A 16,536-nucleotide genomic window follows, 5' to 3' on the forward strand; every position below is an offset into this window, starting at 1 on the left:
AGCAGACAAAAATCAAACGACAAATAGTGGGGCAGGTGCAGGGAATGGGATTACTGTATACAAAAAGGTACAAAACTGATGTCCTTAAAACTTTGTGAACTAGAAATCGGCTCATGGCCAAAGACTAATGCATGTGTAGCTTTTTAAATGTTATGTTTTATGTGAAGAACACAAGTCACAGGTTGATTTTAACATGTATTCGTTTTGTGTTTATCAGTGTTTGAGGTCTTAACATGCGCTAAAACTGGAGATTTAATAACTGTAATTTACAAATATCACCGCTAGGTAGCGCTACATTCGTGCTTTCATCCACTTGCTGCAAAAATGAATTTTTAACTGGAACTGGGAGATTTAATCGTTTCAGTTTCAAAGTCGATGCTTTTTTTTTCTGACCCTTCTAAGCGACGACTGCTGAAAAAAAAAATCACGGTCACTCATGCTGAATATTTCCAAAAACATAGCTAGGAATTGCAAAAGCAGCTCGACAACTTGGAAATCCTTGACCCTAGGTATGTCCTCCAAGTCACAAATATTTTTCACCCTAGCCTCACCGATACACCTCTGCACCGAAAAAAATATATATACAGCATACTGTATTCTGCTGTATATATACTGTATATATTACATTCTACATTCTGACTACAGCCATGTAGCCATTTTGATGATGTCATTTTTTTTCCTGTGGAGATGGAGAAACTAGATTAAAATCTGAGATCAGATTTTTGTGTAAGGTTTCAATTTGAAGGCGATACTGCCCAGCCCTAACTAGAACAGCCTGTGTACAACTTCAAACTACAACCATGCATATCAATAAACCCAACTCTACATTTCACCTTCCAGTTCTTGGTCTTCCCGCTACCAATCAGAACTGGCCCGAGGCTTTTGGGTTCCGACTGGGTGGCACGGGGCCCAGCTACATCATGTCGGTGGTGGAGGGCAGCAGCGCCTTCCTGGCGGGCCTGCAACCCGGCGACCAGGTGGTGGACATCGAGGGCCAGGACGTGACTAACCTCAGCACCCCGGCACTGATCGCGCTTGCTCAGACCCTCAAAACGGTGCCCCCCAGTATTGGTGTGGTGTCACGAATTGAACAGGTACTATATGCTGAAATGCATCTTGCCTTTGCCCCGTTATTGTTAGTTTGTAATGTGAGACCTGTACTCCCTCTAGTTGTACAGCAAATAATCACTGCCTTGCCCTTCTGTATAGGTCAGTCCAAGTGCAGTTCAGTTGTATTTAACTTAAATACATTTGCACTTAATATTTCAGAAATGTTGGTTTGTAAATGAGTATCACTATTGAACTTTTATGTTCTGTATATTTTTATCGTTTTAGTAGTTTTAAAAAATGTTTCTATACTGTGGGTTCTTGACACAGGAGTGATCTGATATACTGTACGTCGGCAAACTTGATATATGAGCACTCTGTGGTGGCAGTGACAGAAAATGCTTCACAACAACCTGCACTTAGGCAGATAAAATTAGTTAATAATCCTACAAAAAAAAAGAGGCTTCAAGCCTCGTAACGGTACTCAGTCGTATATTCTTTATCGTCTGCGAAGAACGGCTAATAGTTTTTTTTTTTATTGAGGAGCGGCGTGAAACCCAGATGTCTCTATGCACAATATTATATGTCATTACAGCATGTATTATGATGTAGAGTGATTTAAGTGATGTATAGTGAAGAAAACATTATTATTATTATTGTTGTTGTTCTTGTTTTTTGTGTCAGGATGAAATGGATTCATCTCATTTCCATTCATTTCAATCTGGAAGGGTTGTGACTTTACTGGCACTTCCCATTTTCTCTCCATCAGATCGACATCACTCCCAGCCCGGACGGCCGCTTCGGCTTCACCATCGTGGGCGACAGCCCCCTGATGGTGGAGGACTGCGTACCCAACGGCGCGGCCAGCCACAGCGGCCTCAAGGTCAGGGACTACGTCATGGAGGTCAACGGCATCCCGGTCAAGCATCACGAGACGGCGGCGACCATGATCAAAGCGGCGCAGGGTCGTCCGCTGCGTCTGGGCGTGCTGAGTATGGCGCGGCGGCCCAAGCGCCTGAGCAGCAGCATGAGGGTGGTCTCGCAGAGCGGGGACAGCGTCAGGGAGAGTCGAGCACACAAGGCCATGGAGTTCAACAAGAAGGTGGGTGGCATGCCTGCGTTCTGTAATTTGGCCCTTTGAGCATCCGCATAATCAAGTCAACTTTATTGATTTGAGCAGGTGTACAGAAAACAGGAAGCACAATAAATGCAAGCATAATCAAATAAATCTGACAAATTCTTTCACAATATAACGTGTGGGAATCAAGAGTCTTGCTATGTTTGCTGTACTTTAGCGTTATTTTGACTCCATCTCATTTTCTGTCTATAGATTTTTTTGGAGAACTCTGGAAAGGTGATTTCAATTTTTAATTGTATTATTCGTAGTTTACATAATTAAAGTTAATCATTAAAACTAGAACTTAAATGTGGGGTTTTTTGTGATTTTTTTTGACTTTTCAAAAATGTACAATAAATTGCTTTATTGTAATATTTTTAAATTGAAACTAGATTTTTTGGGGGGGGAAAGTGATTTGATTTAAAGGTAAAAATGGTCAAAAAATAAGATTTTTGTATTATTAGGTAATTACATAAATAACAGGTATCCATTTGGCATGTTTTATTAAGAGTTCCATTTGTTATTGTAAGTCATTATAAATAAGGCAAAAGAGAGGTTAAATTATTAGTGTATTATTTGAAAAAACCTTTACGTGGAGATTTTACTGTTTTAATCAGCTGCATTTCAATTCAATTTTCTTTTTAAAATGTCATCCCTAGAATAGATTAAAAAACAAGTCAAAGAATATATCCCAAGATGTAGACAGGAAATTGAGTGCGCACACAAACAAAACACCCACGGAGATTAAAACGACCCCTTTGACTTTTGCAACGGTAATACTAATACTCGGTTTTGATTGACACAGTCACGGTGGGGGCGGGGATAATTTCAGCAATCAAAACTGTTCAAATAAAGCTCTTTTTCTTCCTTTCTTTCTTTCTTTCTTTCTTTCTTAACACAACCTCTCTGACAGCCGTCAATCAAAACTGAACGGCGGCTGTATCAATTGGATTGTCCCGTGAGCTCGTAATGATCGCCTCAGGGATCGCGTGAGTGCTTCATGGTCATCTTTTGGGCCCCCCTCAGGTGGAGGAAGTGCTGGGCGAGGATCCAGATGTGAAGGAGCAGCTGTTTGACGTGTTGAAGCAGTACGCCGCCGAGCGCCACGTTGAGAGTCTGGCCGAGGCCCTGCCGGACATCCTCACCACGGAGGAGCATCAGCAGCTCATTGCAAGTGTCAGGTAAGCTCCGTGGATCTTCCTGAAGAACGGGAAAACAATTCCTTAGCATTGCATTGCCGCCGTTTCAACCCCGATGCGAAACTCAAAACCAAACACACGACTACTCTGCTGAGGCTTGCAAGGCTTTGTCACTCATCCCCGATTCCTGCTCCTCTCACTCTGACTTTCTCCCTCTCTTTTTTTTTCCCCATCTCTCTCCGTCTGCTGTGATGCATCCTTTCTTTGATACGTGAGTTTGTGCGAAGTGTGTGTGAGTGTGTAGCACATCGCTGGTTTCTTTTTATTCCTTCGTCTTGGCGGAAGCTGTCCGAGGCGCGCCAGCCAATTCGCGGGCTGGGCGGCTTTGCGATGAGCACACACACATTCCCGAAATTGAGCGAAACATGCAAGTGGCACTTTTGGCCGTACATGCGCGAGGCTCCGTAGCTTTGCTGGTCGTGTGCCGGAGGAAATGATGACTTGCTGTCTCAGGTGAGTACTTGAGGGATCATTTGTCAGTGATGTCACTGTTCATTCTCGAGGATTCTGCTGGCGTTGTCATGAGCAATCCCTTGCTGTGGTTCTAGTTTTGTTAAAAATAACAACGCGGTTTCAACATCTCGGTTTCTTCCGGCACACTTTTAATGGCATATTCAATGGCCACAACATAAGGTTTCACTGGAAAGGGAGCAGACAGAGATTCAACCAAAAATTCTACCTTTCCAAAGTGACTTGATCTTGGGCGTGTTTACAATTGTGTTTGCGATCGTGCAGTGTTGTGCATCTGCACTGCATCATTACCGAAAGCTGTTTCCAATATTTTGTGCCTAACATATAGATACTCAACCTCATTATAATGCAGTCAGGTTGACACCATTGCACACGACAACCGCGGTCACAAAATGCATATTGAATGAAAAGAAACGACACCTTTTCTTTTGTATCTCATTCTATTGTGCGGGTGTGCCTAATGATTTGTCCAGCCAGTGTATGTCCTCTTTCGAAAAAGTGCCTCCGACAATGTTTTGTTGTTTTTGCACAGGCGTCCCATCTATTATGCATCAGCTAGATCCATAGAGGACCGCTATGGCTGCCGTGACGATTCCTGATTCTTGTTAAGTCTAACTTTAGCTGCTGTAACTTATAATTGCGTCTTGCTACTTCTCGCTCAGGTGCACTGTGACCTTGTGAGACTTTGATATGCAAAGTTATCCCTCCTCCTCTTCCCCGTGTAGCTGTGACATTGAGTCTTTTTAAGCTAATGCCGGCTTTGTTTATCTCCATGAAAGGCAGATGATATTAATGACATATTTGGAAGAAGCAAGCAGCAGCACTAGCGGCATAGCGGAGTGATGTTGTTTTGGCGCCGAGAGTCTTGCAGAGTTTTGCCTCCAGGTTGCCTCTGGGTGTTTATTGGCATTAATGTGACAACAAAATGGCTCAGACATCTGGAGAGGAGAAGCGATGTTAACATAGTTGGCATGGTTTTTATGCCAGGGTGCTTGTTAGCTGTTTTCTCAGTGGCAGTCACGCCACTTTTGGACACTGTTCACTTCACTCAATTTATTTGGACAAAATTGTTGTTGGCGCCTCCTGGTCAGATTTCGGATTAACCGTCCTCTTTTTTTTTTTTTTTTACTACGAAAAATACGACAAATGTACGGCAAAATTTGAGTCTTCAACAGCTTCTGCTCATGGCAAAGATCATCTTGGCTTCCCCTGTACTCTTCATACATGCGTAGCTAAGTATGATACATAGGTTACAATGGCCATTAGTTAAATGAAGTCAAAATAACAACATTATGGCCTAATTTAATTGGAAATTAGCCAGGATCAAGGCAAATTTTTTTTTTTTGCTAGGACAAAACATTTTTAAACACTTCATTGTTCTGCCTGTAGTTAATATCTTTTATTGTTGGAAGCATTAAGGGGGCCCGAATAAGTTCTTTTGTCTGTGATATACAGGTATATATTTTTAATTGCTCGGCCAATTAATTGGTTATCAGAAGTTGAGTCGGCCAAATATTGGAATCTGCATCAGCTTTATAAAAATCCATATCGGTCGGGCCCCACAAAAAAAAGGACCCTCTTCGCTGTGAATTTTCCAAATTGTCTCTGCAAGATGACAAATGAAGACTTAGGGGCGACCGAAGGGTTTAATTGAGGAGAGGTGGGTCAAAATGGTGCCTCTCTCACACTGCGTCTGCCCCCCTCTCTTGCCTCGCCATCCCACCGGAGACGTTCTATTTATAAGCAGCCTACTTCTTTGAATGCATTTTCATTTCGGATACAGTGACAGTTCTTAAACGGTTCTCGAATGGCACGGGCTAGCGAGCACATGAAAGCCCCGCGCAGGAGGTGTGATGATGAGAGAGACGATCCTGGAACGTCGAGCAGGCGCTTTTGTGGCTGTTGAGGGAAATTGTTGCGAAGGCGCTTGGGCTTCAACGATTTGAATTCATTCGAAATGTTCTTTGGGCTCAAATGTTGTGATGCTAAGACAAAATCGGAATGACATGATGCTTCAGGGAAATGTATGATTGCTACAATGATTATTCATCTCATACTGTATTTGGGCAACCTCGTGGATCTGAGTGAGGTAGCAGAATCACATGATTTCTACCAGAAAGTCCGCAAAGAAAAAGTATTGTGGAAACTGTCCTTAAAAATGTAAAAAAGAAAAAACTGGATTTGAGTCCTTATAGTAAAATCTCTCATTTTATTTTCTTTTTCTTTTTTTTTCTCCTGATATCAAACAAGTTTAGATTCCCCCCCTGAAATTTTGTTCCTCCCAGAATTAATAACTCGTTAACTTCTAGAGAAAATACGAAACTTTTTTTTTTCCTCAAGTGATTCTAGCAGATATGCTTCTAGCTAAAAAAAACAACAAGCTTTATGTTAGCTGTCATGGTGTGCTGCTTTTTCTATAAATGACCGGAAATCGATTCAGGAGGTTGGAAAAAAAAAACAACAACAACAACATTTGTCAACTCTGTAGATATAAAGAAAATGCTTGGATGGCTGCCGAACATTTTTTCTTGTTTTAAATATTTCCGTGTGCCAATAATTGTCTTGGGTTTCGTTTTTCAAAGCATGAATGCCTTGTAGGGCTTTGCGCGCACACACACACACACACACACACAATCTTCATCGGTCCACTGGGCCCTCCTCATTTCTTGTCACTTTTCCGTCCTCCTTTTCTCCCGGCGGAAGAGACGCTTGCCACTTTTTCTCTTGTTGCCGTTGAATGATAGATGAGCCAGTCCATCAAGTGTGACTGCCGTGTGTGTGACTTTGGGCAAGAGATGAAAATGAAGGAAGCAGGCGAAGATCTGCCGAAGCTGCTCAGGGAGGTTTCGCAGATGAGGAGGGAAGCTTTTATGGCTTGGCTCCCTCCCTCGTTCTCCCCCGTCATTCGTCTGGCATCTTCCCGAACCTGCAGCGAGCACTTTTGAGAAGCCGGGACGCTTTGTTTCTCCTGCTTACCTTCTTGTCCGGGAGACTTCGCCTGCTCCCGCTCGATGGGGGACTCACCGGGCTTGAGGGGAGGAGGCATTTGCATCGCTTAAACTGAACCGCGGCGCTTTTCCTCAAAGCCCAGAAGAGCCATGGGAAGAGAACGCAGCCTTGCCAGACATTTTCGGTATGTTCCTTTTTTTTTTTTTTTGCTTTGATGCCGCCACTTTTTTTGCACGCTTCTTTGTGCTGACTTGTGTGAGGGAGATGCTGAGGCGACGAGAACTTCTTTCCCCTCGGGTTTGCGCGACTTTCACTCGTCAGCATGGAAACACGACAAGAGCGTCAACAATCACAGTGGAAATCAATATTTGTTATTCAAGCAGCTTTTCAGATCGCTTGATTTTATATTGTCGGCAGTGCAGTTGTACTTTTGTAGCAATTGAAACAGTAGGAATCAGTTTTATTTCCCATCCCTGTCTCTTTTCAAGCACTAAAAACAGGCAATTTAACGTAGAAGAGTAGCATCACAAACATATCCGTGAGCGTGAGCCTGTGCCAGATGAGTTCCAAAGGCAATGTCCCAGATGAGTTCCCGGACCGCTTGCCAGCCAATCACAGCAAATTAACAAAACCATTTTTTTTTCTCCACTATAGCAATTCAGTAAAACTGCTCGACGGATCGAAAAGTTCAATTAACCCTTTGAGGGACAGCAGTTACTACAGTGGACAGCTTATTACGTTATCAGGTTACAAGATGTGTGAAAGGGTCAAAAGAGTGGCACGTTTTCAAAATTGGTTTCAAATCTCTTGACTTATTGCAGTGACGTGCGGTGAGGTTCATGGTTGGTGAGGCACTGACTCCTTTCGTGTCACATTTACAAATATATAAAGCACAAAGGGTCGCTTATTCAATTGGCTAAACATTATATTTGCGACATGCAGATATACGGCAAGCAGCACGAGCCAGTTGCATGTATCAACCCAGTTTGTGATGATTGCGCAATGCAATGCGCATTCAGAGGTGAGGCTCTGCCTCACCTGCCTCCCCTGATCGCACGTCCTTGACTTATTGTTATACTGGTGAATTTTTTTGGTAAAATTCAAGAACAATACATAGTGGCGAAAATCACTGCCAAACAATTACTTCCATGTTCATCCGAGTCATATAAACACAAATGTGGGCTCGTGGTGTGCGTCTCTCCACAAAGGTCGATTCGACACGGTTTTTGATAGGTGGTGTGCAAAATGATTCAAGGACGATTCTATTGGGTTTGACCGAGTGGAAGTGCGGCTCACTTTGAGCGGGTGTGACTCAATGCCTTTTTTCGTTGTCATTTTACACACACTCGAATGAACTTGTGAGGACCGTAAACGTCCCATTTCCTTCTAACAAACTGCATAACTCGCCAATAAAAGACGATTTGATATATATCTCCATACATTTCAAAGTGGAATAATTCGGTTCGACGCACTCCCATCTTTTAAATCCCCCAAATGATTTTCTGTTTCAAATCGGTTTTGGTTCCGCCCCCAATGATATGTAAACCCACCTAGGATGAGACCATTTGGCTGCTTAAGCCAATCTAAAAGCAGATAAATGTCCTGTTTGAGTTATTTAAATATTTTGACATTTCTAATGAGACCAAGAAAATGTTTTCAAAAGCAAAAACATATGGTGTGGAAAACATATTTTTAAGAAACAACGGGAGAATAGATGATAAAAAGGCCAAATTCTGAAGTGAGATTAGTGTTCGTCATAATGTGTCCATAAGGGACTTGTGGACAAGCTTCTTGGCGGTCTTTTGCAATCTTGACCGTCATTTTATTCATTTATTTTTTTGCCCATCACACCGCAACCATTTGAATGTCATCCGTATTCTTGATGGAGCTCATCAATTATAGGCTCCTCTCGTCCTGCTTCCAATTGAGGTTCTCCCGAATGCAACTTCAACAGCAAACTTTTGGCCTCCGAATGTCACGACGAGGACTACTTCCATCAAGTCGCGTTTTGCTGTCAGAACACAATAGTCGCCCTCATTCTGTTGCGTTTCGCCGGTGACGCATGGTTGTTGGCAAAAGTTGGGTGGCCTACATCAGGCGGGAAGCGCAAGCGTGTCCCCGTTGCTTCCGTGTTCCTTGACCTGGCCCAGAAAGAGCTCCCACTCCATATTCTTTTCGACTCTCTCCGCAGGCTTTCGCCAAATGTATGTCAGCAACGTTTTACGAACATTTTGGATATTAATGAGCGACTTGCCTGTAAGTTTTTTTTTTCCCCCGAGTAAGCCTGGCCCATTAAAGTCTGTATGCTGCATAAAAATCAAATCAGATCAATCCCATCACCTAAAATAAATGTACACATCGTTAATTTCCCAACATTTGAGATTGTTCGAGATACGCCTGCATTAAGATGGGGGGAGTCATTTTTCGCGATAACAATGATTTGTATAATTGCGATTGATTATTTTTGCAACCTGAGCGTTCGGATGAACAACTTCAGCGATATGCTGAACAAACAGTATCGTCCAAGTTGCGTTTGCTGCAGCCCTACTTATTACGGTACATTTCACAGGTTTATTGTTGTGGCTAATGCTACTCCTGAGTGAGTAAGGTGACATACTTTTTAGGGATGCACAGATCCCAATATCTTAGACCGAGTACAAGTACTTACAGGTATATTTGAGCATTCTCTGGTACAGATACTTGCCCATCCCATTACGTATCGCAGTTGTAACCAAATATTGTTCAAAAATATGAAATCCAAACTTTTATTGAACATGGCAAGTTTCAGCACACAAAAATGGTATCGATGTCATTGTATCGGACCATAAAATTTTTTTTTTAAAATAAATAAATAAATATATATATATATATATATATATATAATATAATATATTTGTGCGAGTATAAACATCCAGTATTGGCACTATTACTGTGCATTCCCCTTTTTGTCAATAAATTAAGTATAGGTGAACAAGTGCCTTCACCTCTTTCAATTTCAGCCCCTCAGTTAATACTTCTGCAGGCTGCAAAAAATCAACTGGCCGCATATTGTTATGATGGAAACACCAATTAGAGAGATGTCTCCCCTTCTCACTTCCTCCAAACATACAAAGCTGTACCTTTGAAAACCAAAGTGCACCACCGTGCCTTGTTTTTCAGCGGTGTTGTTTTTGATTGTGCTCGAGTCCTGCGGATGCTCTGCCGAAGTGGGCCGGTTTGGAACACGCAAAAGACCCCTGGAGACTTTGGATGAAGGCTACGCTGTGGGGAGGAGGACGAAAGGCGCTGATGATGATGAGGAAGAGGAAGGGCAGGGAGAAGGGATGTGGGAGATTCACAAAATAACCAAGGGCCAAATTAGAGTATGTACGGACAATTTGCGCGTTTGACCGTAGACAACAGAGAAGTTTTCACGACTGACTTTGTATTCTCTTGTCAAATTTCCCGCATTTCTAGGTCACTCCTGCGATTTTGTTTTTCTGCTCTCGCAGCTAATTGGCATCGTACGTACCACAGTGAGGTCTTGTGAAGCCGAATATGTCAGGCTCGGTGGGCTCTTGTTGATGAGACGCAAAAAAAGAAGGCGCTGCTTTTCTTTTGCATGAGAGGCGCTAGATTCAAAGCGAGAGCTCTGTCGTGCTTCTTGTGATGGCTCTTGAACGCGCACTAACACCCAAAACAACGGCTGGAAATTTTTGTGAGCAGAAGTCTTTAATGTTATCACTTTGTGCCTCAGGGTGTTTTTTTTCTTTTCTTTTTTTTTTTTTTCGGAGGAAATGCACACCAGAAGTTGGTTATGGGTGTGGATGGGGAGTGGAGCGTTGACTCACAAATGTTTTTTTTTTTTTTTTCTTTTTCGCGAGTGAACATGAAACGCTCCTTACTCTTACTGCAGCAAGTGCATGAACCAAAACTGTCTTTTTACTGCTTGCTGAGAAGACATTTTTGAACCAGTTAAGTGGATAATACCCATGGACACAAAAAACCCAATAAATTTAAAGTTTGTCTTTGTCCTTTAATCTGTACCTGGCGCTTATTTCATCCAGCGTTTCCGACTGAAAAGTTCACCTTGAGAATTTCTCCCGCTTGTCCTCTACAATGTTGGCCAGGATCTTCATTCCCAAGAAGCACCGGGAGCGTTTCGACGAGGTGGTTTCCCAGAGCCTGATGAGCCGTCTCAAGGGGCGGAGCTTCAGCGACCCGACCCGAAGCCACCTGCGCCGCAGCCGCAGCGAAGATCACCCCGAACACCTGGTGGTCTCCACACGCGCCAGTTCTGTGCCACGCACACACGCGGAGGAAAACTGCGCTCCCCCGTCCCGCGGCATGCGCAAGACCACGTCTCTCGTAGCTGGACACCCCAGCACCTCCGCAACCAACTGCAGGTCAGTGTTGTAAATAAACATACATGACTTCATCACTCTACTTGACATAGATTCTTCAGGTATGCGTGTTTTATGTTTTGATCCATTAAACTCTTTATGCTTACATTTTTTTTCAGTTTGGGTTTAAAGCAGGGGTGTCAAACTCATTTTTGTCAGGGGCCACTTTGGAGTTACATCTTCCCTCGGAGGGCCGTTAAGACCGTGAAACCAAAGAAATGTTTATTCATCACATCGTATTATTACTTGTACACAAAAAAATGATGGCTCACTCGTGTTGAAATCAGTCAAGTATTTGTTCAATTATTGGTCAAGTGAGTATATATAGGGTAATAAAGTTATTGCCCAATGTCACCGTTATTTATTACGTTTGACAATTTGAGATTTCAGTACAGATTTAAGCTAGGATCATGGAAGTTGACACAGACGATTTACTTTCGCGGGCCACATAAAATGACGTCGCAGGCCAGATCTGGCCCCCGGGCCTTGACTTTGACACCCGTGGTTTAAAGCCTGTTGACTTTTTGAAATTCGTGTTTTGAAATATCAAATTTTCATCTCCCTACCCACTATTAGACTTTTAATAGTTGGCTTTACAAATACAGTGTATGCATCAAACTTGAACAACAGTGTATGGACAGTTATGATGGACATGTTATCCTCTATTTCCCACCCTCGCTCTTTTTGAAAGACAATTAGGCTCTTGTATAATACAATATAACATACAGAGTGTGTGTACGTCTTCAACATGCCTTTTGCACATTTCGGCACAACACTGACACTTTATTAGGTACATGTGACCTGTCCAAGATCCAATACGTGCAGAACTGTGTCATTCAAAACTGAGCCATCCAGTAATGCTGTGTAATCTTTTGCAATGGGTCAGATGTACCTAATATTGCGGCCCATGTGGGCAAGATTTTAGGTCAGTATTTCCTGTCACTGGACATGATTTCTAGATGATCAGGAGGGACGATACTGAATATTGCACGTTCCTCTTTGAATACATAACGGCTGCATCTTTGTGTCCTTTATGCAAATGGCCCGCAATCCTTGGAGTCTTGCCCATTTCCATGTTATGTCTGTTGTTGGTCATTGTTCTTTTTTTAGGACGGTGAGAGTGTGCAAAGGCAACATGAGCTTTGGCTTCACTCTCAGGGGTCACGCTCCTGTGTGGATCGACTCGGTCATCCCCGGTAAATCCAACATCCAATCATACGCTTGTTTCCAAATGCTTTAGTGAGCAAACATCCTCTTGCTTTGACTTGTTTTGCTGTGCAGGGAGCGCAGCAGACAAGGCGGGTCTAAAACCAGGAGACCGCATCCTGTTTCTCAACGGACTTGATATGAGGTCAATCCAATCAAATTCGTTTCTGCGTTGACAAGATTCTGTTGTTGGTTTCAGCACAAACTTCATGAAAGTAGCTCCTTCCAGGATTATTATCACTGAAATATATACAGTATATATATATATAAAATGTCCTCAAAGGCTCCGCTTCGATGCCATCCCCCATTCGTATTATCCACTTATGAGTTCGTAGCTGTTATCATTCACTGACACTTTTGAGGCTAACCCGCCGTCGTCCTTCACACATCATAATGTGTGTGGCCTTAGGACCTCTTCCCACGAGAAGGTGGTGTCCATGCTGCAGGGAAGCGGTGCCATGCCCACGCTGGTAGTGGAGGATGGCCCGCCCTCGTTCGCCATGTCGGAGCAGGATCCGGCGGGGGGCGGCATTCCCACAGAGCGCGCTCGCTCCCCCGTGCTCAGCTCCCTGCAGTGGGTGGCCGAGATCTTGCCACCCAGTATTCGAGTCCACGGCCGCACCTTCGGCCAGCAGCTGGAGCACCTGTTGACCATCCAGGAGAAGTACACCATCTGCAAGGCTCTGGAGAACTTCTTCCAGCACAGGTGGGCAAATAGAAGCCCAAAAAGTGTATGTCTGTGTGGGAATGAATTCCAAAATGTGGTGTTTCCATGGCGACAGGAATGTTGACACACTGATCGTGGACGTGTTCCCGGTGCTGGATACACCAGCCAAGCAGGTCATCTGGCAATTTGTTTACCAGTTGCTGACGTATGAAGAACAAGAACACTGCCAGAACAAGATCTCGCGCTTTCTTGGATTCAAGGCACCAGGTGGGAGAACAACTTCTTCTGCTTTTACGTCATTGGATTTTTTTTTCCTGTCTTCTGATTGGTCGAAGGGAGCAGACCTGTTTACCTTGCGCAACGTATGCTGTTATATTGCGCTTTTGTTTAGTATTGTCATTGTGAGGTGCTGGTGGTGCTATGAAAAGGTGTATCCCCCACCAACGGTGCAGTTACTAAATGCAAGGCCTGCCACTGGCTTTCGTGTGTGTGTGTGTGTGTGTGTGTGTGTTCCAGTTACACCTCCACCACCTCCCCCTCCTCCTCCTCCTCCTCCAGAGGCCGAGGTTGCCCCTGAGCCCCATCGCCGCAGCAGCTCCATGAGGGTGACGGGCACTACGTACAGGAGCAGTGTGAGGGGGCGGAGCTCTGATGACCTGCTCATTGGCACACACTTGAGCATGGGTACAAAATCTGACTCGCTTCCCCCCCCCCTCTTTTTATAATCATTTTTACTGTAACCACTTGCCCAGCATGTCTACAAATGCTCATTTTTATCACAATATGCGGTCGTGGGTACACCTGCACATTGTAATGAGACGTGGCTGGATTGTTCAAGGCAACCATGTTTATTTTTTTCTAACTAAGCAATTAGACAAGGGCAAACTCTCTCTCTCACATCTTGTGGGGGCATAATTGAGGCCATAAAACTGTCTCCACCAGATAAATATTTCATTTGATATCATATCAAATGATGCAGCTGTACTTAGTGTAGTTGCCTGTTTCGTTTTTTTCATTTAAGCGTATTCTTCACCAAACTATATTTGCATGTAATATAGGCCCAGCGATGTAAGCAAATCTCAGTTGTCATTATGGATTACTAGCGAAAGCCAAATTCATCAACTATATAACACACAAATGTTTCCCAGTTGTCGGAACAATAGTACCGTTGGGTTTAGCTCATTGTAATGCCTGGATCACTTTAGGCTTCCGTGCAGACTCGCTACTGGAGGCAGGAATGAGGTTGGCTCCGGGAGAAAGACAGTCAGGGGATGGAACCTCTCTCCCAGAGACTCCCAACAACCTCACAAATGTACGTGTGCCCGATTCCTCTGAAGTAAAACTTGTGCAACAATTTACTGTCTCAATATGTCTTTTACATTTCCACCACACAAGCTATCAGCCGTGTACGCCGAACTGGAGAACATGTACGCGGCCAAGAGATCCAAATCCCTGAAGACACGCCCTCCTCCCGCCCCCGAGACTTTGGTGGATCTGGACCCTCCCACCCGCACAGGTTCGCCTACAACACGTGCATATCAGATGCCATACCCGCCTGCATGTTATTGTCTTTCTCAAGATAGGATCAGATCGAGTGGATAGATGGAATGATGAAAAAGTGCTGCAGTGCAACAATACTAAATCCCCAAGCAGCTAACCTATTTCCCAATCTTATGAATATCCTTGAATTTTCGATCATTATGTTTTATTACATAAAACCCACAGCAAGGTAGGCCTTGGAAAGTTTTGTTGTCAAAGTAGCGCACTTGAGCTTTAGGATTTGGTGATGGTGGAAGTGGAACTGGGAAACACACGGGAGGCCCAATTCCTCAAAACAGTACAATTTGGATTGGATGCAGCTGGATACAGTATCAAAATGGTGGAACTAGGAACCCTTTTTTCCAAACTGCTCAATAAACATTCTCATTTTGCAATCATTTTGGAATCCATTTTGCACCACTTATATTTTATAAGTGGTGCAAAATGGATTCCTTCCGCTGGTTTCCTTTACTTACTGTTTCACATTCTGTGTCTCTGTTGAATTTTCGGTGAGTTAAATCGTGTTATTATTTACACACCTCGGTCTCGGACTTTGGATTGGTCTGTCGTGGTAAAGAAGGAGCTGAGCCAAAGGGCGACGCTCTCAATTTACCGGTCAATCTAGGTTCCAACCCTCATCTATGGTCACGAGCTATGGGGTGTGACCGAAAGAACGAGATCAGTTTTCTCCGCAGGGTGTCCGGGCTCTCCCTTAGAGATAAGGTGAGAAACTCGATCATCCGGGAGGGGCTCACAGTTGAGCCGCTTCTCCTCCACATCGAGAGGAGATAGATGAGGTGGCTCGGGCATCTGATTAGGATGCCTTTTGAACGCCTCCCTGGTGAGGTGCTCCGGGCATGTCCCACTGCCAGGAGGCCCAGGGGACGACCCAGGACACGCTGGAGAGACTATGTCACCCAGCTGGCCTGGGAACGCCTCAGGATCTCCCGGGAAGAGCTGGAAGTAGTGGCTGGGGAGAGGGAAGTCTGGGCTTCCCTGCTAAAGCTGCTGCCCCCGCGACCCGACCCCAGATAAGTGGTAGAAGATAGATGGATGGATGGATTTACACACCACTATCCACATCCTGCTTTGAAAATAAGAGCCTTGTCAGGATTTTATGTTCCAAATAATACATGGGAAACATGTCAAAGCCTCCTCCGTTCATATTATATTTGCTCATACTCACTCTCTCTAAGACGTATTTTACGGTGTGAAATCTTAACACACGTATGTCTTCCTTGTTGTAGGTAGTCGTAAAGCCCTCCCGTCTGCGATAACCTGGCCAGAGCCTCTTCCGAGCCCCCCCACCCCCCAATTCTACCCCTCAGGCCCGACGAGCCAGAACAGCGGGGAGTCCAACCCCTACGTTAGCCTGGACAGCCCACCGCCCTCGCCGCCGGAGCTCATCGACTTTCCCTCGAGTCCACCGCCGCACCGAAGCAGCAAACGCCGCTATACTTTCTCAAAGCCACCGCGGTCTGACGACACCGACCGCTTTCTGGACGCGTTGAGTGAACAGCTGGGCCAGCGAGTGGCAATCGTTGATGATTTTCTCACTCCCGAAAACGACTATGAAGAGGTATTTATATGCAGCGTTCCTCCAGCCATATTGCATCTTTTTATTCAGTATTTTCTTTCATATTTTAAGTCTACACGTGTTTTAAGCATGTGGGAGGGGTCAACCGGTATACTGTATCGTCTCCATATTGCAGATTTTTCATCTATGTGGAACAATAAACAGTGGTTCAGTTCTTTTTTTAAGTTTAATGCAATTTTAGTGCACAGAACACAGATTACGCTAGTTTAGTCCTTTATACACCCAGTGTGTGTATAAAGTTACAATAAAAGCCGTTTTAGTCTTGGAGGCAGCCGTTCATGCACTCGAATGTGCCGCGTGCGTACATCACTAAACACAAATGTTCTGGCCATTGCTTTAAAAGTGGCTGTGGATCTTCTCGC

At 44.2% G+C, this 16,536-nt stretch overlaps 1 protein-coding gene across 4 annotated transcripts in view; it reads left to right on the forward strand.

Moving 5' to 3' along the window:
* Positions 1-16,536, forward strand: part of grid2ipa (glutamate receptor, ionotropic, delta 2 (Grid2) interacting protein, a) — a 29,229-nt gene that overhangs the window by 2,587 nt on the left and 10,106 nt on the right. For 2 of the 4 annotated variants that reach the window (XM_086132430.1, XM_086132429.1), the window contains exons 3-14: positions 841-1,094; positions 1,817-2,149; positions 3,191-3,345; positions 10,893-11,168; positions 12,276-12,361; positions 12,447-12,516; positions 12,781-13,077; positions 13,154-13,305; positions 13,555-13,722; positions 14,244-14,350; positions 14,434-14,554; positions 15,825-16,156. In XM_086132430.1, coding sequence (XP_085988556.1) covers positions 841-1,094; positions 1,817-2,149; positions 3,191-3,345; positions 10,893-11,168; positions 12,276-12,361; positions 12,447-12,516; positions 12,781-13,077; positions 13,154-13,305; positions 13,555-13,722; positions 14,244-14,350; positions 14,434-14,554; positions 15,825-16,156 — 2,351 coding nt within the window. Of the gene's footprint in view, positions 1-840; positions 1,095-1,775; positions 2,150-3,190; positions 3,346-10,892; positions 11,169-12,275; positions 12,362-12,446; positions 12,517-12,780; positions 13,078-13,153; positions 13,306-13,554; positions 13,723-14,243; positions 14,351-14,433; positions 14,555-15,824; positions 16,157-16,536 lie in introns of those variants that run through there. The other 2 variants (XM_086132431.1, XM_086132432.1) reach the window with 2 other exon arrangements.

This window comes from Hippocampus guttulatus, chromosome 16, assembly GCF_054856545.1.
Source record: "Hippocampus guttulatus isolate MCC_2025c chromosome 16, RoL_Hgut_1.0, whole genome shotgun sequence".
Lineage (NCBI taxonomy): Eukaryota > Metazoa > Chordata > Actinopteri > Syngnathiformes > Syngnathidae > Hippocampus > Hippocampus guttulatus.